Source organism: the organism of the source record quoted next, unplaced genomic scaffold, assembly GCF_019419815.1.
Source record: "Pyrus x bretschneideri cultivar Hongxiangsu unplaced genomic scaffold, Pyrus_bretschneideri_v1 Contig22, whole genome shotgun sequence".
Taxonomy (NCBI): domain Eukaryota; kingdom Viridiplantae; phylum Streptophyta; class Magnoliopsida; order Rosales; family Rosaceae; genus Pyrus; species Pyrus x bretschneideri.
The window spans coordinates 4,609,410-4,633,990 of NW_025999524.1; the positions used below are offsets into that span (position 1 = coordinate 4,609,410).

At 40.3% G+C, this 24,581-nt stretch overlaps 5 protein-coding genes and 1 pseudogene across 9 annotated transcripts; 4 read left to right on the forward strand and 2 right to left on the reverse strand.

The window, feature by feature from the left end:
* Positions 1 to 1,337: 1,337 nt before the first annotated feature.
* LOC103948265 lies at positions 1,338 to 4,093 on the forward strand (annotated as a pseudogene).
* LOC103948256 (probable histone chaperone ASF1A) lies at positions 3,860 to 5,444 on the reverse strand. Its single transcript, XM_009359272.3, has 3 exons — positions 5,164 to 5,444; positions 4,750 to 4,865; positions 3,860 to 4,639 (listed from the first exon to the last, which is right to left on the reverse strand). The coding sequence occupies exons 1-3, from the start codon at positions 5,270 to 5,272 to the stop codon at positions 4,205 to 4,207; spliced, it is 660 nt and encodes a 219-aa protein (XP_009357547.1). The 5' UTR covers positions 5,273 to 5,444; the 3' UTR covers positions 3,860 to 4,204.
* A 2,652-nt stretch (positions 5,445 to 8,096) lies between these two features.
* Positions 8,097 to 11,882, forward strand: LOC103948276 (ATP synthase subunit beta, mitochondrial). The gene is made up of 9 exons (XM_009359289.3): positions 8,097 to 8,615; positions 9,109 to 9,184; positions 9,306 to 9,394; positions 9,515 to 9,632; positions 9,719 to 9,822; positions 9,927 to 10,085; positions 10,204 to 10,428; positions 10,514 to 10,825; positions 11,439 to 11,882. Exons 1-9 carry the CDS (start codon positions 8,130 to 8,132, stop codon positions 11,550 to 11,552), a joined length of 1,683 nt encoding a protein of 560 aa, XP_009357564.2. The 5' UTR covers positions 8,097 to 8,129; the 3' UTR covers positions 11,553 to 11,882.
* Positions 11,883 to 12,747: 865 nt separating this feature from the next.
* LOC103948286 (fruit protein pKIWI502) lies at positions 12,748 to 15,558 on the forward strand. The gene is made up of 5 exons (XM_009359299.3): positions 12,748 to 13,449; positions 13,539 to 13,638; positions 13,727 to 13,822; positions 13,912 to 13,992; positions 15,263 to 15,558. The coding sequence occupies exons 1-5, from the start codon at positions 12,902 to 12,904 to the stop codon at positions 15,323 to 15,325; spliced, it is 888 nt and encodes a 295-aa protein (XP_009357574.2). The 5' UTR covers positions 12,748 to 12,901; the 3' UTR covers positions 15,326 to 15,558.
* Positions 15,559 to 15,657: 99 nt separating this feature from the next.
* LOC103948317 (CAX-interacting protein 4) lies at positions 15,658 to 17,954 on the reverse strand. 5 transcript variants are annotated; one of them, XM_048584882.1, is made up of 3 exons: positions 17,892 to 17,954; positions 17,143 to 17,242; positions 15,658 to 16,724 (listed from the first exon to the last, which is right to left on the reverse strand). In XM_048584882.1, exon 3 carries the CDS (start codon positions 16,697 to 16,699, stop codon positions 16,190 to 16,192), a length of 510 nt encoding a protein of 169 aa, XP_048440839.1. In that variant the 5' UTR covers positions 16,700 to 16,724; positions 17,143 to 17,242; positions 17,892 to 17,954; the 3' UTR covers positions 15,658 to 16,189. The 5 variants fall into 5 exon arrangements, with proteins under 5 accessions (XP_048440839.1, XP_048440838.1, XP_009357602.2 ...); XM_048584881.1 differs by having other exon boundaries at positions 15,658 to 16,758; positions 17,892 to 17,953; XM_009359327.3 differs by having other exon boundaries at positions 15,658 to 16,758; positions 17,143 to 17,224; positions 17,892 to 17,946.
* Positions 17,955 to 18,443: 489 nt separating this feature from the next.
* Positions 18,444 to 23,772, forward strand: LOC103948307 (vacuolar-sorting protein BRO1). Its single transcript, XM_009359318.3, is given in 9 exon segments — positions 18,444 to 19,168; positions 19,613 to 20,563; positions 20,997 to 21,086; positions 21,586 to 21,654; positions 21,803 to 21,943; positions 22,327 to 22,375; positions 22,648 to 22,751; positions 22,941 to 23,075; positions 23,077 to 23,772. Coding segments are annotated over 9 exon segments (2,652 nt in total). The 5' UTR covers positions 18,444 to 18,493; the 3' UTR covers positions 23,515 to 23,772.
* Positions 23,773 to 24,581: the final 809 nt, after the last annotated feature.

Sequence of the window (24,581 nt, forward strand, 5' to 3'; positions counted from 1 at the left end):
AAATAGGTTACATGGGTTTAAATAAAAATTTCTAAGTATTAATAGGCAAATATATGACACAAAATTTTAGAAACTAAAGTATATGAAAGTTGATGATTGATTTATTACTTAAACGTTGATAAACGTACTCATTCTTAGTGACATATCATTTAGTTTATAAATTTTGTCTCTAAATTTAATCTCACTAATATTACCAAATAAAAAAATGTGATCGTAAGACAAGAACTCAGGATAAAAAGAAAATGATAATTTAGGAATTTAAAAAGAAATTTTAAGAAAATATATTAATAACAAAACAACTAACGCAAAATCAAGTGCATTAACTTTTTAAAATTCGTTTAACAAACTATACCTAATGAGAAAATACTTTGTTATCGTCTTGTCATTTCACAAAATCGCTTACCTACCGTCGTACCCCTAGCCCCTAAATCACGCCCGTCCTCTTCCCCCTAAATCACGACCGTCCCCCCCACTTTCAATCACGACTGTCCTCCGCCCCCTCCCCGCCGGGCGCCCTCGGGGCAAAAGGAAAACGTCCGTCCTCCCCCTCTTTTCAAGCACTTTTTTGTATTGCAGGATAAATTTTACGAGACAGTTGGGGGATGGAATGGTTGATGCTGGTAGACTCAACCTGCAACTATTTTGTAAGATTAATTGATCCCCTTGTCAATAAATATTTGGACCAATTCCCTCACAAGATGATTTCTGATTGAAAACTTTAAAAAAACGTGTGTCGTTTGATTATGGTTAGGAAGGAGCTGTGTCAATAAATATTTGGACCAGTTTGATTATGGTTATGAATGGGTTGTGTCAATAAATATTTGGACCAATCCTCCGACAAGATGATTTCTGATTGAAAACTTCAAAAAAAAAACGTGTCTTTTAACTGTGATTAGGAATGAGCTGAAAGTTTACTCTCATTTTTTTACCGAAATCTCTATGAGTTGAATGATGTCACTCGAATGTTGAGCTTTAAAAGGCTTTTTAACAAGAAATGCTTAAAAAAATATTTGACACGTGACAGACAATGAGAGTTTTGGAAGTTCTCCATCATATTAGCCAACCCTCATATTTTATGTGTATTGTTGTTAGGAATTGTTATTAGCACTCCAAAAATCTCATTCTACACTCCAAACTTTTTATATTAGGAAAAAAAAAATACACGTGTGAGTGTGAGGAGTGTAGAATGAGATTTTTGGAGTGCCAAAAACACTTCCCTTGTTTTGTATTCTCTCTAATTTTTTTATACATTTTGGATGGATTCTCTCTGTGTGTGGTTAGCAGCAATAAACAAAAACAATCAGATTCAAGTGGCAAAGATGCTAATTTGGTGAACAATGGCAGAAGTGAGCTCGATTGTTAAAACTCCTCTAATTCCAGATCATCAAGAATTTGATGGTGAAACAATACCATCTCAAAGAGGAATTTGGAGAGGTGGGGATGTTATTGAAGAAGCAAAATTGCAGCTATGGCTGGCAGGGCCTCTGATTGCAGTGAGCTTGTTGCAGTACAGCTTACAAGTCACATCAGTCATGTTCGTTGGCCAACTTGGAGAGTTGGCACTCTCCAGTGCTTCCATGGCCTCTTCATTTGCTTCTGTCACTGGTTTCAGTGTACTGGTAAGTTGCTTCTCTTCACATGAAACGAAGATGCTAAGGTGGCAATTTTTCATCTTTGTCGCGCATTTTAACTTTTTTGTATTGCCAATATGATTGATTTGCTACACAACGACCTTTTATTCCCATTTCATGTAAGTCGTTCATTAGTTGAGTAACATGGACTTCTTTCGTTACCGTGATTCTTTATGGTCCGTCAGCGTTTTTGCTAAAAACACTTTAATTTTGAGGCCCACCAAAATTTTTTATTAAAATTAAGGTTCTTTATTGTGCTTTCACAACATAAGAGCACTTTCAACTTTTTCTATAGAACATTGCACTTTAAATTATCTGAAAGCCCTAGGTGATTTTCCTCTAATTTTCTCTCAAAAACATGAAATATGTCTCAGAGTTGGGAATGGGAAGTGCATTAGAAACCCTATGTGGACAAGCCTACGGAGCCAAACAGTACCACATGCTTGGAGTCCACATGCAAAGAGCAATGCTTACACTATTAGCAGTAAGCATCCCCGTAGCAGTCATCTGGTTCTACACAAGCACCATTCTCATGGCTCTTGGCCAAGACCATGAGATATCCACGGAGGCAGGAGCCTTTAACCACTGGATGATTCCGAGCCTGTTTGCCTAGTCTCCTCCAATGCCTCAACAGATTTTTACATACACAAAACAGTGTGTTTCCAATGATGATCCGTTCTGGAGTCACAGCTCTTCTTCACATTGTGGTTTGTTGGGCACTTTGTTTTGGATTCGGACTGGGAAACAAAGGTGTGGCGTTGGTAATTAGCATTTCAAATTGGGTTAATGAGGTGTTACTGGCATGTTACGTGCAGTTCTCGTCCACCTGCATGAACACTTGGACTGGATTTTCAGAAGAAGCCTTGAATGATATTGTCAGCTTTGTCAAACTTGCGATTTCATCAGCTATAATGATATGGTAAGTTTCTCATCAATGACATATATGTGAAAAACCCTTTTTTATTCCATCTGAATCACTAACTATACTCTTTCGCATTGCAGCTTCGAGTATTGGTCTTTCGAAATGGTTGTTCTCTTGTCTGGTCTTTTCCCGAACCCAAAACTGGAAACATCCGTATTATCGATAAGGTAACGTTATCATATGTAACAGATAAAAACAGAAACAGGAAACACAAAGTAGAAATTAAAGTTTCTCATCGTTAAAGAAAATTCGAATAGATTCTGAACTTTTATCATTAATGCAGCCTTAACATATGTTGGATGGTTTATATGATCTCAGTTGGTCTCGGCAGTGCTATAAGGTCCGTGATCCATGTAATTTTCTTTAGCATACGAACGTAAAATGTTGTACTTGTATACGTGTTTTATTCTAAGAAATTGAGAATAATATTTCCCTGTTATCATAAAAGCACTAGAGTGTCGAATGAATTGGGAGCAGGACAGCCGCAAGGCGCGCAATTAGCTCTACGGGTCATGACTGCAATGGCCTTGTTAGAGGGTGCTGGAATCGCAACAGCAACGGTTTTGGTACACTTTGTTTCGGGAAAGCTCTACAGCAATGAGAATGAAGTGATCGTATATGTTGCTAGAATGATGCCACTGCTTGCAGTTTCCGACATCTTGGATGGATTCCAATGTGTGCTTTCAGGTCCTAATCAATCTCTGTATATTACTGCATCGAACTGCTTGATGAAACTTTTAAATTAACATGTTTTTCTTGTCTAAATTCTGCTTTCGCTGCTAAAAAGAATTATAATTGGCTATCTAGGGGCTGCCAGAGGGTGTGGATGGCAAAATCTTTGTGTAGTCATAAACCTTGGTGCTTACTATGTTGTCGGAATTCCTACTGCTGTGCTTTTTGCTTTCTTCCTCCATATTGGAGGTATGGTGAGTCTCTCTCTCTTTCTCTACACACACACACACGTATGTGTGTGTGTACGTGCGTGCGCCATTGACGTCTAAATTTGTATGAATAGGGGCTTTGGATGGGGATCATTTGTGGGCTTCTTGTTCAAGTCACAGCGCTTGTTGCAGTAAATTTGTGCACTGATTGGCATGAAGAGGTAAGTCATTCATTTCACATTGCTAAAGCATTTTGTATATGTTTAATATAAGGTCTTATAGGTCTTTTCATTTTGCTGTTTCGGGCTACGAAAGCTGCGAATAGTGTCCAAAGTACCATCTTAGCCATCGACAAGGCGACATAGATTAGAAACGAAAGAACACCACATTGTAATAGGAGCAAAGGTTCAACATGTTTCCAGAACTTCAAAGAACTGCATTCCATTTTCAATTTAATTTCCAACACAATACATGAGTACAGAATTTCTCTAAAGATAGAAGTGCACTAGGAATCTGAATACCAAAACTCACAGTTCCGAGTACGAGACAGTCATGCGAGAATTATAAATACATAGAATCGTTAACCCCATGTACCACATCTTATCAGCCCAAACAATACAGATCAATCAACACTCAAGTCTATATGGTACAATATTTTTTAAAAAAATGGGGATGTTTGTAATTAGCATAGTTCTGTGAACTGAAATGATCGCCACGCCCAAATTTCTCGTAACAATGTGAATATCCATCATGAAGCCAATTCAACTTTACTACTGCACACAAACAGATGGTACAGTTGAGAGGGGTGGTTCTTCACCCTTGATGTTTGTTCCAGCTGCACTATCAGGTGAAGGAGGGGGCTGCCTTGTTTCAGTTCCACGATCAGGAGAAGAAGGAAGCTGCCTTGTTTCAGTTATGTGATCAGGAGAATGAGGGGTTTGTTGCTCTGCATTCTCATTGTTCTCGGGATGAAAATTAATAGGGAACTTTGTGACTCTCGGCTTGTCAGCTAAAATGTTTCTCTGAACCCTATCAACCAACACCTTAGAGGGAGGTTCCTCCCTCAGCTGTTCATCATCATAATCATTGTTCACATAGTACCCCACTCTAACAAACTCCTGCCCCAGATATGAACATGTCAGTAGCAGCACCGTGACACCAATGATATCTTCCTCACGTATTTTTGACGGATCTGGAGGGTCTGCCTGCCATAGTAACATAACACACCCACAAACGCACACAAACAGAAAATGATTCAGTTTCTTAGCGATTGCAATCCTAAAACATACTCGGAACAAGAATTTGGTGTAATTACCTGAAAGACAAAACGATAGTTACCAACGTTGACAGGACCAACAAGCACGCTCTCCAACATTTGGTCGTAAGTTTCATCTTCAGCAGATCCCACGTATATCAGCTTCCATTCCAAGTCTGCAAGAAATCAAATAGCATTACATGTCAAAACCATTGATGTTGCAGTAAATTATATCAAGAACCCTAGCTAAATCTCAATGATTGAACTATGTGATAGATCTACTAGCTGTGCAGCCCTTCAATTTTACATCCTAGTTTTACTAATAAAATAGCCCAATGTTTGAAATCCCTAATTGGGCAAATTATATTAAGAACCCTAGCTAAATCTCAAGCAAGACCCTCTAAAAATTTCCTATAAATTCAGCAAATAAATTAAATAAACTAATTTGAAGAATCATGGGTTTGATAAAATTACCGTCTTTGAGGGGAGTCAAGCACTCGTACGATATTTCGAACTGAAAAGGGCTGAGGAAAGCTGCCGGGTTGTCCAGAACGGCGACGTTCGTAAGGTTGACGGCGCTCATATTCTCAGAGCGAATCGAGACTCCGTTGCTTCTTTAAATAGACCAATCCTAGCTGTCGATTTGATATCCCGCGATGATCCGGCGGCTGGCGGATGGAGGAGAAGGGAAAGTAGGAGGAGGAGGAGATTGTGAGACGTGAAGAAGTGGGAAATGTGATGCGCTTTTTTTCGAGGAAATGTAATTATGTATTAATTAGATGGTGTGGAGGGAAAACTGGTACGGACTTTGGCGGGAGTTTCAACTCTGTTGGATTTAGGCCGTGAAAATTGCGGGGAGTTGGAATTTGGTTGGGCCTCATTTTACCCGACCCGTTAGCTTTTAGCTGACTGGCAGACGACGATTGAGCCCAAACCCACCAGTGGGTCAAGCTCCTAGCTAATTGTTCCCTATGGTAACAAATTAAGAGCTCATTGGCTCGCTTGGCTATGCTTTTAAAATGACTGAAAACGTTTTTTGTAAAAATATTCTTGATACCAATCGTTAGTAAAAATCCAAGTGAATCCTGGAAAGTACTTTAAGTACTTCCTGCAAGAAGCACATATCTAGTGCTTCTTCCAAAAAGCACTTAAAGTGTTTTTCAAACTCAAAATCAATTTAACCAAAAACGCTTTTAGATATTTTAAAAGCACATCCAAACGAGTACGAGGGCTCAAAACTTAATAACGTTCACAGAACAAAGTAGACACAGTGTTCAAAGTTTAAGTACCATTGCTAAAGTTTAGTTTCTCCACTCTTACTTGTGTAAGTTATGACACTAAGAACAAGCGAAATTGCAACTAAATTACATTACAAATTTACAAGAGTAATTTCCAAGTAATTGATTTACAATTTGCTAAATTTTGCTAGTAGTGTGACAAATTTTTGCGTGCATTATGGATTTTTCTTCAATGAATGAAAAGATGAGACCTAAACTTGTGACGTCTTTTAATGCTAAGAAGACAAGTATTATTAGATTAGTCAGTTTTTGTTGTTTAAATTTGTTGATCCTAAAAATTACAAAGTCTATGTGGCGCGCAGGCCGAGTAACTAATAAGCTAACTACGTTATTCGGTTGAATACGAGGCGTGCCAACTCGTCGTCCGAGGAGTAAAATTTATTGATGTTGTGTTGAGCGCGTTACTGACTTCTTTATTTTGTGACTGCAGCCGAGGAAGGAATAAATCTTGGCATTTAGATTCTCGAGCCTAAAGACAAGGCTGCTAGTTCTGCGAAGTTCATGAATCGTCGGTGTTGGATTCAGTCACGGTGATTATATTCATGAGAGTATAAGCACGTCGAATCGACACCAGACTATATGGACACAAGTATTCAAAGGTGACGTATGTCTTGATGGTGAATGTGGTTCGGCTGTCAGAATGCCGAACTCTGAAACTCACTTGTGAGTATCCAATCATAAAATCACTCGGTGTTCAATGTGCCGAATGTTGTAACTCGTAACATCTTACTTCACCGAGAAGGCTAATAAGATGACCTCTGTCAATAAGGATTCGGAAACCCTTCGTGACCGAGACTTGGATAGGTAACCAGTCGGCCTCGACGCAATGCTATTTATCCAAACTGAAGGTGCGCATCGGTCGACTGATTTTACAGTAACAGTGCTGTTTATCCAAACTGAAGGTGTTCGCCGGTTGCCTTCACAGTGCTGTTTATCCAAACTAAAGATGTGTCGGCGAGAAAAAGAAAAAAAAAATCTCAAGATGTTTGAGAGGTTTTGTGCATGGCAGTTGTGTGTTGAATTGGAGCTCTTTGAATTGCACCCTCCTTTCTCTATTTATAGCAGCAAAACCCAATCCTAACCATACTTGAACTAGGACTCCTTACCCCAATCCATCTTATCTTGCCCAATCCCACTTCTATTAGGATTTTGAATTCAACCTCTTACTAGGCCACATTCACTTCCACTTTCTGGTATCTTTACTTGGCCGAAAATCCTTATTGCATCAGGACTTAACCACTTCATTCATCTGCTTCGCAATAGGGCCTACCTACTTCCTATTCATCTGGAACATTCTTTTCCAAACAGGGCTTGGCCGACTTGTAGTTAGGCGGTCCATGAACGGGCTAGTTTGTAGAAATCCTCGAACATAGCTTATGGGCCGAGAATAATTCCACACTCGGCCCAACCCAATCATTTTGGGTCCAAACAAAATTACATCATTCCGACTATAGTATTTTAATTTGGTAACAATAATAAAATTGGAAGAAACAAAACAATTGTGTGTGAAGGCAAATCTAAAAATATGCTTTGACTTGTTAGTTACCTGGTTTTTTGGAAATGTGGAATCACCATACGACGCGAGGGCATGCAAAAAGCTCATGCGACCAAGCTTGCAAATCCTAAGGAAAATTAACTTGACACATGTAGCGCCACCGTGGACGTAGCTCCACTGCCCGTACCATGCATTTCACAACATCAGATAAAATTAAATTACCCTGTTAAAAAAAAAAGGAAATTTAAATACCAAAAAAAGAAAATAAATAAATAAAACAAAAAATTAAAATATGGAAAATTAAAATATAAGAAAAGTTAAACATGAGGGCGTGTTTGGCAACGAGATTTTTTAATATGTCAAACAACACATACAATTGATATATTAAGTGTTATAATACAAGTAATATATATAATAGTTGATACGGAAAATTGCCGAAAAGGTCCCAAAACAAAACAAAACAAAACAAAAGGAAAAAACGAAAAATAACAAAGTGAAAAAAGTAAAAAGTCAAAAAAAAAAAAAAAGAATATTCTAATTTTGGGGCCGAGCAGCTGTACATATACCAATTGCAACTGGACTCCGCAAACCCTAGTCTTTTCCTTCACTCTCTCTCCCTGCTTTCTCTATCTGAAGCCCTAACAAAAATGGCTTCGCGTAGGCTCCTATCCTCTCTCGCCCGGTCCTCCGTCCGCCGGGCGCCGTCCAAATCTCCGATCTCAAGCCCTAACCCCAGGGTCGCATACCCATCGCCGTCTTCCCGATCCGCTTCCCCCTACGGCTACCTCCTCAACCGCGTCGCTCAGTACTCGACCGCCGCCGCCGCCGAGCCTCAGACGGTTTCAGCCTCTCCGAAGAGCAAGGATTCCGGGAAGGGAAAAATCACCGACGAATTCACCGGGAAAGGCTCGATCGGGCAGGTGTGCCAGGTGATCGGAGCCGTCGTCGATGTGAGGTTCGAGGAGGGACTTCCCCCGATCTTGACGGCGCTTGAGGTGCTGGACAACTCGATCCGGTTGGTGCTCGAGGTGGCTCAGCACTTGGGCGAGAGCATGGTCAGGACCATTGCTATGGATGGGACTGAAGGGCTTGTGAGAGGACAGCGCGTTCTCAACACCGGTTCGCCGATCACTGTAAGCTATATATGATTCTTTTACGGTATGCGCTTTCTGATTTGATGAGAAATGTTAGGGCTTTAGTGTTGTTCGATCCTAAAAGTGTTGACTTTGGTGATTGGATTGATAGAAATGAGATGGGTTTTGATTGATTTGTGAATTTTTGGTGGGGTTTTCAGATCTTGGTGTTACTACTATGGATTGATTTATGGTACACATTTTTGTAGTAGAAATGTAGAATTGTTGATTGATTGATTTACACTTATGGTGCATTCAATGTTAGCCATTAGAATTACTCGTGTCCTCAACGACTAGATTTTCTTCAGAATTTATGTGGACAATTTGTGATCTTTTTGTCCGAGTTTTCCTATCTATCCTTTTTAGTTCTGATCATTTACAGTTTTGTTTTCACGAACTTGATGTGCTTATTGTTTTGGAGATGATTTTAGTGGTTACATTTGGATTTTCCTTGAAATCTAACTTGTATTTTGGTTTTTATTTGCTATTTTAGGTTCCTGTTGGAAGGGCTACTCTTGGCCGTATCATGAACGTCATTGGAGAGCCCATTGACCATAGAGGCGATATCAGTAAGAAATTTGTAAACCTTGAAATATATAATCACTTGGTTATGATGTGTGCATATTCTGGTGTATTACGTTAATACATTGCGCCCACTTTCTGATAATTTATGTGTGAACACTCCAACAGGCACCGATCACTTTCTGCCCATTCACAGAGAAGCTCCTGCTTTTGTTGAGCAAGCAACCGAGCAGCAGATCCTTGTTACTGGAATTAAGGTATGAATATTTACTATGTAATTTGTTTTAGAATTTGATTCTCTTGTTGCTTTGCTTCTCCATTGCCTTTGGATTCCATGTGGTGATTAAGTATACTTACTTCACCTGCTTCATATACAGGTTGTCGACCTTCTTGCTCCCTACCAAAGGGGAGGAAAGATTGGGTTGTTTGGTGGTGCTGGTGTGGGAAAAACTGTGCTTATTATGGAACTTATCAACAATGTTGCTAAGGCTCATGGTCAGTTTTTTTTAAAGATGTGCATGTTAACGAACTTGTTTGGTTGTTTTTATTGCTTGTTTACACATCCTTGTTTCATTGTTCAGGTGGTTTCTCTGTGTTTGCTGGTGTCGGAGAACGTACTCGTGAGGGCAATGACTTGTACAGGGAAATGATTGAGAGTGGTGTCATTAAGCTAGGTGAAAAGCAGGTAGAGACTGCTTTCACATGCCACCCCTTTCCATGCATTTGTTACTGTTACTGTTTTCTGGAAGTTGTTCCTTATTTGCTATTCTCCTTCTTTTGTTTTGTCAGGCTGACAGCAAATGTGCTCTTGTGTACGGTCAAATGAATGAGCCCCCTGGTGCTCGTGCTCGTGTTGGTTTGACTGGGCTCACTGTGGCTGAACACTTCCGTGATGCTGAAGGGCAAGATGTGCTTCTATTTATTGACAACATTTTCCGATTTACCCAAGTAAGTACTCTTGTTGGAGAACTGTGGAAGCTTATACGTCGCCTGTTCAAACAAGAAGATTATATGTCATCAGACATTGCATCTAATGGTCTGTGTTTTTCTCTGGTCCATCCTGCAGGCAAACTCAGAGGTGTCTGCTTTGCTTGGTCGTATCCCATCTGCTGTCGGGTACCAGCCTACTTTAGCTACTGATCTTGGAGGTCTTCAGGAGCGTATCACAACTACCAAGAAGGGTTCCATCACTTCTGTCCAAGCTATCTATGTGCCTGCTGATGATTTGACAGATCCTGCTCCTGCCACTACCTTTGCTCACTTGGATGCCACCACTGTGCTTTCACGACAGGTCTGACGTGTCTATATGGGCTAATAGTAAAACAATCTTCCCATGCCATCTCTTGCTAACCTTGTTGATATTTTGAATTGAACAGATCTCTGAGCTTGGTATCTATCCTGCCGTGGATCCTCTTGATTCCACATCTCGTATGCTCTCCCCTCATATTTTGGGTGAGGAGCACTACAACACTGCTCGTGGTGTCCAGAAGGTTCTTCAGAACTACAAGAATTTGCAAGATATTATTGCTATTTTGGGGATGGACGAGCTCAGTGAAGATGATAAGTTGACTGTAGCCCGTGCTCGTAAGATTCAACGGTTCTTGAGTCAGCCGTTCCACGTTGCAGAAGTTTTCACGGGTGCCCCTGGGAAGTACGTGGAGTTGAAAGAAAGCATTACCTCCTTCCAGGTACCCCCTCTCCCTCCTCTCTCTCTCTCTCTCTCTCTCAATCTCCTTTCTCCATATATTTCACACTGAAGTTCTTTCTATTATCATCTCAGTTACCTGTGTACAATTTAAGAAGGTTTTCTCATAGACAGTGATTGATTACTTAATATTAGTCTGTCCTGATAGATCCAGGAAAAATGCATCTGCTCCTCAAATTGCATTGTAGTTCAATTTGTTGTTTTTAGGAAAATTTTAGTTCAATTTGTTGAATCAAAGGATTTTTATTCAAACTAAGTAGTAACGTGAGAATCAACCTGTAAGAGTAGGGTGAGGTTAGCAAAATTCAGTATGATACAAGGCGGTGATGTTTATGCCCATCAAGATCTGTATAATAATTTGTTATCTCGATAATCATTTTGTTTATGACTGCGTAATGGTGAGATGTAGTTTGTACCTTTTGGCTATCAGTTCACGATCAATTGAAAGCGAGTAATTTGTTTGTTTTCATGAATGCATGCATCTATCAATTTGCACTCAGGAACATTACCAAAGCTTAAATAAGATGCTTTTAGAATAATGATACGAGTACTTGTGAGCTCAATTCGTATCATTGTTTTTGTAATTTTGTTGACAGGGAGTGTTGGACGGGAAGTACGATGACCTTCCAGAACAATCGTTCTACATGGTTGGAGGTATTGAGGAGGTCATTGCTAAGGCAGAGAAGATTTCCAAGGAGTCCGCTGCTTAATCATCTTTTCTGTTGTTTTATCTTGATAATTGCGAAAAACCCAAATAATTTTAGATGCAGCTGGCATTGCCAAGCGAACAGGATTTTCATTTTTTAGACAAAACTTTATGAGCACTTGGCATTTCAGATTTAAGCTTATTGCAGCAGAGTGTGAGAGAGAAATGGTGTCAATCGGCCGATCCCCTTTTTTTTCTGGTTGTTCAATAAGGGGAAGGAAAAGAAGGAGGACGACAGCGTGTATATTGTATTTTGTTCCTTTTCAAATTTAAAACATTTGAATTCCGATGCACCGGTGATTGTCAAAGTTATAAACCCACTTTTTCATGTTAATTACTTGAGTGGCTGCTCTAATGCTACTGCGTTACTGTCGCGGGATATCATTTGAATGTTAGTCGCGGATATCATTTTACTCCGATGCCCTTTCTTCCATTTTTGATCAAAAAATTAAAAGAAGAAATTCATTCATCCAGCGTAGGCTAGCAGAGAAGAGAATCTTAGGTGGATGTGTGGGCACATGAGGAATAATAGAATTAGAAATAATAGAATTAAGAACGTAGAACTGGTTACAATTAAAGATAAGATGAGAGAAAAACGGTTAAGGTGGTATGGACTTGTGAACCATAAACCTATAGAGGCCCCGGTTAGATTATTATATGGAGGCTCAGAGCAGAAGAGGCAAAGAAAGATAAAAGGAAGACTTGGAAAGAGACTAAGAAAATATATGAAATGCTTGGAGATAATAGAGGACTAGACGTAAAATTGAGCACAATGCCGTTTTATGATTTATACAGTCAACCCCCTTTGATAGAATAAAGCTTTGTTGTTGTTGTTGTTGTCGTTGCAGTGTTGGAGAAAGATTGCACGAAAGATATTTAACATTGTATTACTGAGTCGGGACCTCATTATAACAAGATGAATGACTCGTTTGAATGTGCTTTTAAAATTATTAAAACGCCTTTAGAGAAAATGTTTTTGGATTCCAAAAGCACTTTTTAAAGTGTTTTTCCAGGATTTACTTGCATTTTTACTAATAATTGATTCCAAAAATATTTTCACTAAAAACGCTTTCAGTTTTTTTAAAAACACATCCAAACGAGCTCGAACTTGTTTCCATGTAAATTACTATCCAATGGCTTCGATCATCTGCTTGATCAGTTATCCTCCACAGGTCTAGGATCTAGCAAAACCATGCCACGTGGACTCGCGGCTATCCAATTACCAGTCTAACCTCAACCCACATCGCTAGTAGAGTCTTCGTGTTAATCGATCACCAGCTTCGGCGCCGCCCTCCGCACCCCCACAACCCCCGGCCACAACATAAAACCGTCTCAAGCCCAAACCCAACAGCCATGTCACTCACAATCTTCCAACCCGCGTCGGTCACCGTCCACTCCCATGCGCACCTTAGCTCCCCCCTCCACCCCATGTCTATCCTACGCCGCCTCAACCCCCACCACCTAAAACTACGCCGCCACCGCTTCGCCACCGTCGCCGCCGCCGTACGCCAAGACACCGCCCTCTGGACCCCTGCCCCGCTCTCCGAGATAGAACCGGCCGCGGAGTCTCTCTTCCACGTCCGCGTCGACCTATCCGACGCCCCCGACCTCGCCTCGTCCCACACGCGAGCCGGCCAGTACCTCCAGCTTCGCGTCCCGGACGAGTCGAAGCCCTCGTTTCTGGCCATCGCCTCGCCACCATCGTTGGCGTCCCCAAAAGGGGTGTTTGAGTTTTTGGTGAAGAGCGTGGCCGGGTCCACGGCGGAGCTTCTGTGCGGGCTCAAGAGAGGGGCCGTGGTGGAGCTCAGCCAGGTCATGGGAAAAGGCTTCGACATTGAACGGATCGAACCGCCGGAAAATTACCCTACGGTTCTAATTTTCGCCACGGGATCTGGAATCAGGTTTGTAAAAGTAGAAAAAATCGAATTCAAGTGAATTTAATATAGTGTTACAAGCAATTTGACATGACGCAGCTCTTGAATATGTGCAGTCCAATCCGGTCTCTGATCGAATCGGGGTTTAGCGCCGATAAGAGATCCGCCGTGAAGCTATTTTACGGCGCTAGAAACCTTGACAGAATGGCGTATCAGGTATTTGCTCTGTTTATTTATTTTTATTTCCCCAATTCAATTTATGACTTTGATTAATTCCGCTACTTGATTGTCTAATTTCTCACAGGATAGATTTAAGGACTGGGAATCTTCAGGTGTTGAGATTGTGCCAGTATTATCACAACCGCACGGCGGTTGGACCGGACAAAGCGGTTATGTGCAGGTAGACCTTCACGGTTTCACCCCATGCGCTCTAAGTTTTATTCACTTCTACGTACGGAGTTAATGCCTTCTGTGGTTATACATTTTCAGGCTGCCTTTTCCAGAGCCAAGCAAATTGATAACCCTCTCTCTACAGCTGCTGTTTTATGTGGGCAGAAGCAGATGACTGAGGTATCCTTTCTGTCCAATTTACATTTATTAGTTTGCATTCGTTACGTTTGTTATTGTTATATTTCAAGTACGTGTGTACTTGTCTATTGAATATTGTCTTAAGCATCTTTTGGGTTCATATTAGATCTCGTGGCTACATGGTAACGAAAACTATAATCGGCTGAATGTCAATTTACAAGTTTGGTTATGGCCAGACCGGCTGAATCCCTCGTGTCTTTTTCCATGTTCAATGTTGAACAAATAACTTTGATATAAGACAACATCATATTCTGAGTCTTGATCTGCACCAGACAAGGTGCTACCATTGTCTTCTTTACTAGTTTAGCCCACAGTTAGGTGCAAATAATTTGTTATAAGACCACCTATTATAGTCTTCACCGGAGGGCCGATTGTATTTGGCCTCTAGGGTTCCGCATAAAAAAGAATTGTGCTCTCAGTGTAAGTAGTAAAGATAACCGAAAATGCTACACACTTTAATGGTCTTGGACCAAGCCATTTTACTGAAAGAAGCAAAGCTGTAAGGCGCATGTTGAAGGGAAGATTTCTGCGGTAGATGATGTTGAGGTCACTATCTGTTTATGAATGTATTCGACACCTTTTTTGTGTGTGAAAATTAAACAAAAAAAAAAGATATGAGCTTGTCCTCAGTCTAACTATATCTCATCTGCTTAGAAGCATTTGCTGATTACGAAACCAATTTTGGTCCTAGTTTCTGTGGGATTGCCATCCTTCACTATAGTACATCTATTGGCAGCTGCTAAGTTTCTCATCTTATGTTTCTTCACTGAAAAGACTTTCGTCTTCTGCGCTGCAATAGATTTAGTCACCATTTGTGATAATAAAATGGCCTGGTTGCCATGTGTTCAATAGTCCTCCTTGGATTGGTGTAGCTCTAACGGTTGATGTCCTGCATCTTTCTAAGTTGCGTTATGGTGAGTTGAGTTAAGTTGTTTAGGGTTCTTTTCCCCCTTTGTTACCAAAAAGTGGTCTGCCCTTGTCTGGGATGGCTAGACTTGGTCCACTGCCTACTGAATATTTCTTACCTTGGCGAATTACACGTAAAGAGAAATCTTAGATAAAAAGACTAACCCCAGCAAGGGAGGGGTCTCATGTTTCAAATAATTGCCACTTCATTTAGCTGCGATGCCTGTCTGTGTGGAAAAGTTTGAATGCTAATTCTGGCTATTAACATGAGCATCATCGCTTCTATTTCTAGCACGATCAAATTTCTACGCAGACGTGACATTTTTAAGATGATTTTTCTTTGCAGGAGGTTACCTCAATTCTTGTAGCAGATGGTGTATCAACTGAAAACATACTGAAGAATTTCTGACTAATCCATCAAAATTACATTGTTGTATCTTTACTGAGTGAACAGTATTGATTTGTTCCCCACTGCTGAGGATAAATTGTCCCAGCTTGGAAAAACGATAATAAAAACAATTTTGGGAGATTCTGACATATAAGCATGTTTGTAATTTGTATTTTCAAACTGGTAATTATCTCAGCAGTTAAATTGTAAAATCGACTCTTAAGTACATTATTTTTAGTCAAATTTCGTATCAACGGAGTGAGCGGTAAATAGACAATAATGACTGTCACAAGACGCTAATGCTGCTGTATTAGCTGCGGTATCTCTAATCAATCATGCATAATCGGAACAAGTTAAGCAAGGGAAACGCATCTGAATTGAAGAAGCAAAGTTTAGGTACAAATGCAGGCAACCGAGAATGCAATGCTTAGAGATCTGTCATTCACTTGCGTTTCTTCGGCTATCTTCTAAGTGCTTTCCGTCGGGCTCAGTTGAACCCCGAGGATGGTGATCTTTTCTCTCTTATGAATGGTGGTGACTATGCTTGTGATGATGATGGAAATGCTGGCGACTTCTCTTGTGCTTCAACTGTTTGTCAGCCTCATCACGGTTGTCATCCGAAGACTTCCCCAGAGATCTGCTCCTTCCGTCACGTTTGTGGGAATCAGACTCCGATGATCTCGAATCGACACAACGCGATTGTGATCGCCTATGAGGTGGATGGTGTTTTGCATGCCTTTTCCTTCTAACCTCACCATCCTCGTAACTAGACTCGGGGGAAACGGATCTCAAATGTCTCTGGCGTTTGTGGTGCTTAGCATGACCCCTTCGGATTCTTCTCTCGTCCTCATCACTATGAGAACCAGAAGATTCTGAGTCTGACCTCTAATGGCGCTTGTGGTGCCTCGAATGACTTCTCTTCACCGTATCATTATCATCATCACTGGAAGAATCGGGACCAGAATCTGATCCAGAATCATGATGCCTGTGCTTTTTGTGGCTTCTCTTCTTCCTCTTCCTATCTTCTTCGTAATCACTCTCATACTCATCACTGCTATCATCACTTGAGCCCGAGGAATGTTTCTTTAGCTTTCGCTTGGATTTCTTCTCCTTCCTCACTTCACTGTCACTTGCACCAGAGTGAGAGCGCTTCTTGTGAGTTCTTTTAATTGACTTTCTTCTCTCATCACTTCTGCCAGTGTCACTATCGCTATCAGACCGTGACACAGATATCTTATGCTTCGAAGATTTCAACTTCCTCTCCTTGGCTTCTGCATCAGCTTTTGCCTTAGCAGCAGCTTCTAGTTTCCGCTCCCATTTCAGCGGGGCTTCTTTCTTCTCCAAAGCTCGTTTCTTTTTCTCCTCAACCAGCTGCATGAACCTCCTGGTGTCCATTTAGATATAAAAACCAGCACAATATCTGCATGTTGGTACAATGATGACCGGAAGTGCATCTCAAAGAAGAGAAACAAAAATGTTAGTTCCAACACAAATTACATACTTCTTAGCATCACACATAAAGAAGACAAATACTAAACGCATGTCAATCCGATACGGCTAATCACCTAATGAGCTTACAGAAAAAAATCCTAATCATAATGTTCTCCTTCCATATAAAAATTCCAACCAACAAATAAAGTGAATTGTGTTCCACAAAACCCGGCAAACGAAACATCCTGAATCAGTCCTATACCAGGTTAATCTGTAACTCATTAGCGACCCAAGTTTACAATCAAAACAAAACCATTCCACCAAGGATAACATCCACAACATAAAGAAAAAAAATTCTCACATCACAAAAGAAACGGAACTCCGGAAATTCAATTCGGATTTCTTACCTTATCTGGAACAAACCACAGCTCTACAGACCAAAAATCCAGCGTCAAAAGCATAAAGCTGCAACTCTTCTTCCAAACCACCCTGCAAGGTAATGCCTATCTGTCAAATGTCAAAAACCCGTTACTCAATTGATGTGGTTATATTTTCATATATTATTATCATATATTTTCTTTGGATTTTGTCTATATGAACGGGTTAAATGCACTAAAATCTATTGTTTTATTTCATAGGCATTCAATTCCGGAGTTATGCTAAAAAGGAGTGGAAAATAAGATTTTCGGGTGTCTAGAGTAATTCCAATTGGGCAAGAGTCTACTCATGTACAAAGACATGCATTACAGTATAAGGAAGAAGCAACGGTTTTGGAGAACAAATGGACATGAGGCTAATTTCGGTTATCTAATTTTCGCAACATAACAAAAACCCAAATAAAAAAATTCTATGCTTCGTATCACGATGAATTGAAACATTTAAGAGCGCGCAATTTACTTTCGCTAACTAAAGTTTTCTTTTTCTCAGTAACCAAACAGAAACTCCAGAATGAACATATACACAGTTCCCTCATCATTAATTAAATACAAAAATCTCAAACCCAGAGACCCGCTAAACATTCAAAGACAGAAACTTTAGGATCAAAACCCCAAATTTCACGACAGATAACAGTTCAAAGCAGTCAATGCACCAAAGAAAAAAACCCTAAATTGACAATTGACTGAACGAGTTGATAGGATTAGCTGCAGTAACGTACCTGAAAGAAGAGAGAGACAGCTAGGGCTTGACTTTTAGCCTTCCAGAAGCGTCTACGCATTGGGCGTTGTTGATTGGGGGTGTATAAATAGAGAGGGACGCACACATCACATCACTCGGGTAAAAGGACTATAATGCCCCACTCTTTCTTGCTAAATAAAGGAACATAAATAGCTACCACTAAATATTACGGTTTGATAATATTATTTTTTATTTACAAATGTAAGATCTTATATTCGAATCTCATAAATGATAAATTCAATTAAATTGCCCATTGTGTGTGGTATAAAAATTGAACCTAAAATATAATGTTTGAATTTCGTAAATAACGAGTTCGATTAAGTTGCCCATTATGTTTGGTATGAAAATTGAACCTAAAATATAATGTGTGAAATACGAATTTGTAATTAGCTCCCAACCAAAAAACACCGGTAAGGAAATTTCTATATTTCTAGTTTGCTTTGTGAGGAAGAAAAAGAAAAACAACTCGGCACAAGGCAGACTGACCTGGTCAATTTCACTCGTTGAAACTCCAACTCTCTCTTCTTCTTCTTCAATTTTTTTTCTTAGAATTTCGATTCCGATCAAATCCAAAACCCAAAGATGGCGTCTTCCGCCTCCGGCACCGCCACCAACGTCATGCTCGCAATCTTCGAGAAGAAGACGACCCAAATCGACCTCTACCGCCCCCTCCGCAATTACATCGCCTTCAACTACTCCGAGCGCGAAGCCCAGAACCTCGAAGACGACCTCCAAACCGTCAAACAGCTTCGCTCCGACGTCGAGCGCCAACCCGACCCATCTCTCACCACCCGCCGCGACCTCCTCCAAAATTACTTTAAAGCCCTCTGCCTCGTCGAGACACGCTTCCCCATCTCGCCGGACAAGGATCACATCAACAACGTCATCTTCGTCTGGCACGACACCTTCAAGAACAAGCAGAAGGCTTCCCAGCAGAACATCCACCTGGAAAAGGCCGCCGTTTTGTTCAATTTGGGGGCCGTGTACAGTCAGATTGGGCTCTCCTACGATCGCGCGACCGTCGACGGTCGACGGCAGGCGTCGCACGCGTTTATTGCGGCGGCTGGGGCATTCGCATTTCTGAGGGACAATGCGGCGACCAAGGCGTCGATTGGGAGCTCCACGACGGTGGATTTGTCGGTGGAGTGCGCTGGGATGCTGGAGAGGCTGATGCTGGCTCAGGCCCAAGAGTGCGTCTTTGAGAATACGATTGCCAAAGGGAGCACGCCGGGTGTTTGCGCCAAGATCTCGAGGCAGGTGAGGATTGTATTGTGCTTGTTTGATTGATTACAGATTGGGTTTTAATAGTGTAGGTAGAACTTAATATTGATTGATTGATTGAACTGCAAATGTGGGTGTGTTTGAGTGAAGTGATTCTGCTATGCAAATGTTAATTTTGTCATTTTTTTTATAAGTTGTGGTAGCAGAGAGGAGAATGGATCGTATGGCTGTTGGAAAGCTGATTGCTTTCGGTATTCTGTTTGCAAGTTTGGGATTTTACCTCGCTTTCAACAAATACCATATAAATTATATTGCACCAAAGACTATGTTTGATTAATACTCTCAGAATCGTAACTTTTAGTTGCCTCTGGACTACCGTGTTTTCGGGTTTTCCTTGAATGGAGAAATAATGTTTCCATACAGGTTTTAGTGACCCACTTGATTTTGTATTGAATTGATTTGACACTGATGTGGTTACAGGTTGGGCTGTATTACGAGGAAGCTTTAGCGACATGTAATGCTCCGCCCTTGAACCAGCATTTTGACAGGGCCTGGATATCACACATGCAGTTAAAGGCAGCTCTCTTTTATGCAGAAGCTTGCTATAGGTATGGTCTAGAGTTGCATGAGAAAGAAGAGATTGCAGAAGAAATTGCACGGTTAAAGAGTGGGATCAGTGCTTTGTCTGAGGCTAAGAAAAACACAAAGGGGGCTGCTGCACAGATTCTGGACGCAATTAGCAAGTTAGAGGTCAATCTGAACCGTAACCTGGAGAGGGCTGTGAAGGAGAATGATAGAGTTTATCTCATGAGAGTTCCTTCCCCTGGTTCCTTACCACCTGTTCCGGCATTTTCTATGGTGAAGCCTTTGGCAATGAGCGAGGTCCTGGATGCAAGCAAGGAGAAGATGTTTGCCAGTCTTGTTCCAGACAGTAGTGCAAAAGCTCTTTCCAGGTACACTGAAATGGTTGATGACATTATCAGAACACAAGCAGAAAAGTTACAACAAGCCAGTGAACTGACCAGAGTAAGGCTCAAGGAAATGGACCTACCAGAGTCTATTCTTGCCTTGGAAGGGAATTTTACTCTTCCTACAGATCTTAAAGAAGATGTGGAGGCAGTGCAGATATGTGGAGGCCCTGCTGGTTTGGAAGCTGAGTTACAGCAGCTTAGGGATTTGAAAAGGGTAAACCAGGAAATTTTGATACATATTGAGGAACTCTTGCAGAAAGAGGCCAGAGAAGATGCTCAGTTTAGAAGCCAATTTGGAACACGGTGGACGAGGCCGCAGTCAAGTACCCTGACAAAGAACTTACAGGATAGGCTAAATAGGTTTGCAGGCAACTTGAAGCAAGCTGCAGATAGTGATGCTCGGATTGAGCGCTCGGTCCGAGAACATTCAGCTCTCATGTCAATCCTTGATCGTCGTCCAGTAATTCTCTTGGAACTCTTCTTCTTCTTCATGTTTCCCAAGTGTCTTCTTATATGTCTTAATTCCTTTATTTCATTTTGGATTTTATATTCTTTTTCATTTTAATAAAATTTATATGCACATGGAACGTTTGTCCATCATAGGTGGAAGTGTTTTTGTTTTTCGTTTGTCCTCGTTTCTTAACCAATGTTAATAATACAACCCAATCCACCAACAATTGTTTGATTTCATTGATTTATTCTTCTCCTCTCATTTTAATATGTTTAGTCTTTCATATTGACATGCTCCTTATTTGTTCTCCTAATTATGTTCCTCCTGTCCCTCTCTCTCTGGAAGTTCATAAGTTAATCCGGCTTAGTATATTTGAATCATGTATCTCCTGTATGTCGGTGTCGTGGCTTTCTAAATGGTTTTATGTTCTTTCTTCTCACAGATTGAATCTGCCCTTCCAACTCTGGCTAGGCCAATAATGTCTTTGGATGCCAGTGAAGATGCTATTTTGGGGGCCCTGAAGCAGAGCTTGGTAAGTTTTTCTCCCCTTTTTACTTCGTCTGTATAAAGGTTGCATGATAACTCGTATGGTTGTTCCTGTCTGTTTTATGGATTTATGTCTTATGATGCGCCTTTTCTTTTCTCTCTGTCTGATTGTGGTGAAATTTGTCCTGATTACTTAGTTGATGCAAGTGATATATTGCTTTTGGATCAGTTTAATATTTGAAAGAAAACGATTATAACCCCATGACAGTGTAGTGGTTCATCTTATATTTATCTGAATGTAGGCATATTGTTGTATCAATTTTATAATGTTAGTTTCATATGTGTGTGCGGTGTGAATTTGATTACTCGTATGAAGTACTCTCCCAACACACACGCGCGTATATATGTATAAACTCAGACCTGGTTTTCCTGTTGCATTGTACTGGAGAATAGATTAAACTTGTTTTCTAAACTTCTAACATGAGTGGTTTGGCCATTACTAGTTTTGTTATTTTTGCATTTTTAACTTTCTGTACTCAATGCAGAGGCAACTGGAAACCCTTGGTGCTCAACGAGCTGGTCTTGAAGACATGCTTAAAGAGATGAAAAGAAAGGTACGTTGATTATTTGATATTGGATGCAACTTTTTGAGAAATTTTTTTTGTTCAATCAGCAATTCATGATCAGCTTTGTCAATTGTTAATGATGCCTTGGTTCTTAAGTTTAGTGCTTTGTGTACTTATTATTTTTATGTGGCCTCAGGATGATATACTTCCTAAGTTGATGACGTCAACCGGCTCCTATGAGGATCTTTTCAGGAAGGAGATATCTAAATATGATAATATAAGTGAAGACATTGCCCATAATATTGAGGCACAAGAACAATTATTGCTGCAAATCCAGGTCCGTTTCTTTTCTAATCTTTGTTGGACTTTCTTTATGCATATTTCTTCAATTTCCCTCTTTTTTCCCCAGCATCTGTTTCGAGTGTCCAATTGGTAATCAACGTACCAATTGGAAGCTCTGCTGAGAAAATATATTTTATACTACTACCCTGTTATTCTTTTCTTAAAAAAAAAAAAAAAAATGAAATGCCTTTGTCAAATCAAGCCAGTTTGCTTACCAGTGAGCTGTCGCCTGTCTGTCATTTCATGTATTGAAAATTCATCCATATTATTTGCTATGAGTTTTGAAATTCCTTTCCTTGTATAATATTCCTAAATAAATGGAAATGGATCTTAGCGCTTAAATATCTCATTTTCAAAATGTGTGTTTGTCATCTGCAGGCCCAAAATGATGAATTTGCTGCAATCTTCAATCTAGAAGATTATAAAGGTAGGTCTTTTATGGAGTGGGCTATTTTTCATAAATGGTTTGTATACTTTAAGGTAGCATCTTTTGATGCATTATTTAATCATAGATGTTCATTGGTTGTATTATCCTACCCCTTAATGACCATGTTAAATGCTTTTGGGGAAGTCCTCCGACTGTCTCACGACATAAAATCTATTTCCTTTATTTTGTGATGCCATCTTTTTGCATATCATAATTAAAGTGGAGTGTATTCTTGTCTTTTTCCTGTTTGTTTCCTTCTCATTTTGTCCCAGCATCTCGTGAGAAATGTTACAAGCAGATTCAAGCTGCCATAGCAAAGTTCCGCGAAATTAAGGAGAACATAAATGAGGGGTTAAAGTTCTATGTTACTCTTCAGGTAATTTCAATAGTGTGCACTTACTTTATAACTATTTGAGCGCACTATTTTCATTTTTATGGTTGGATCTTTTCCGGTGTCTGTTGTGACAGCATGCTATCAATCTTCACACGGTTGTATTTGAGAATTTATTTCCGTGACTTCATGTTCCGTGTTCCAGTGGTTGATTGCTTTGTCCATTTTCAACAGGATGCAATAACGAATGTAAAGCAGCAGTGCAGTGACTTTGTGATGACTAGAAACATCCAGTGCAAGGAAATGATTGAAGATGTGCACAAACAAATGGCAGGCCTCAGTTTCCAGGATACTAAAACCACAGGTGCATACGACAAACTATCCTTCTGTGGGACATCAAGCTCAGAGATCTGGTTCACAACAGCCAACAGATCCTCGTCCTCAAACATCACCGTACTACCATCCTCCTGAGCAGCCAGCAATGGCTGGATATTCTCACCCTCCCCCCTATGGCTCAACACAGCAGATGCCATCTCCTTACCATGTGCCACCTCAACCTAGTAGTCCATACGCTCCTCAAGCTGGTAGTCCATACCCACCTCCTCAAGCTGGTAGTCCGTACCCACCTCCACACACCCAGCAACAGCCACCTGCAAACCATGACTATGGTCAACCTGCATATCCAGGGTGGAGGGGTCCATACTACAATACCCATGCACAACAACCTGGATCGCACCCTCGACCTCCTTACACCATTCCAGGTCAATACCGTCCTCCGCAACAGGGTGGTTACTATAGCCAACAATAGTGTTGTGAATTTTTTCATTTTAATGAATTCTCGGTAGAATGAAGATGTAGTCGTCGGAATATTTCGAGGTGACTGGTGGTTTTACTTGACGCTTTCGTGTGAAGTGCACATCTCGTTCAGACATTTTATTTTTCAGTGTATAGCCTGAGCATATTTTGATATATGTAGAAGTATAGAAAATAATGAATTCATGTATTTGAAATATTTATGGACCAGATTTTGTCAAGGTTATCTTGTAATACACACAATTTTTATGGAGTCGGAGTGAAGTGTCTGATTGCTTCTTGTTTGCTTCTTGGTGGCTGCCCGGCATGCGAAATTGTACGTGAGACATGTAGCATATTATACGATTAATATACGGGACTTTTCACTTTTAATATCATCGAGATCTTTTGTGATAAAATTCAACACCTAGCAAATAGGGGGTTAAGTTAAAACAATATTGATGATATTAGTGATAGACCATATTTAGCCTATAAAGTTTATCACATGCTAAGTAAGATGAGTACAAGGAGAGGGGAAGAATCACTTAGTGCAAGTACGAACATTGTTATTGGAACGTCTTGTGTCAATAATATATCGACATCTTAAAATTTTTTTATACATGCCATAGTTTGACACAAACGTTACGGTGATATCAACGCACTCGTCCTCTCTCCATTGCCGACAGGAATCTTCTCATCAGGTTTTTCTCTGGAGAAACTGATGACAATGGGCAAGCTACCTTCACCAGGTGCAATACTACTTTAGTTTTTCATACGATTAAAGGACAAGCACTAAATGGGAAATGAGAGAAATAAGGGAGCAACTAGTGGGTCACACTTACATGATCGAAAAATTACCTCTTAATTATAAAATAAAATTATATTAAAAGCTATTCATAACAAATTATTTTAAGTCAGTGTGAGGTTATTTGGTACTATGTTCTAATAATATTTATCTTTCATTTGTAAGTGAGAGGTTCTAGATTGAAATTCGTAAATGAAAAAACAGATACCATGCGTTTCGGCAAATTTTCTTTAATGAACCGGTAAATTTATAAATATTCATTGATTTTCTTATATTTC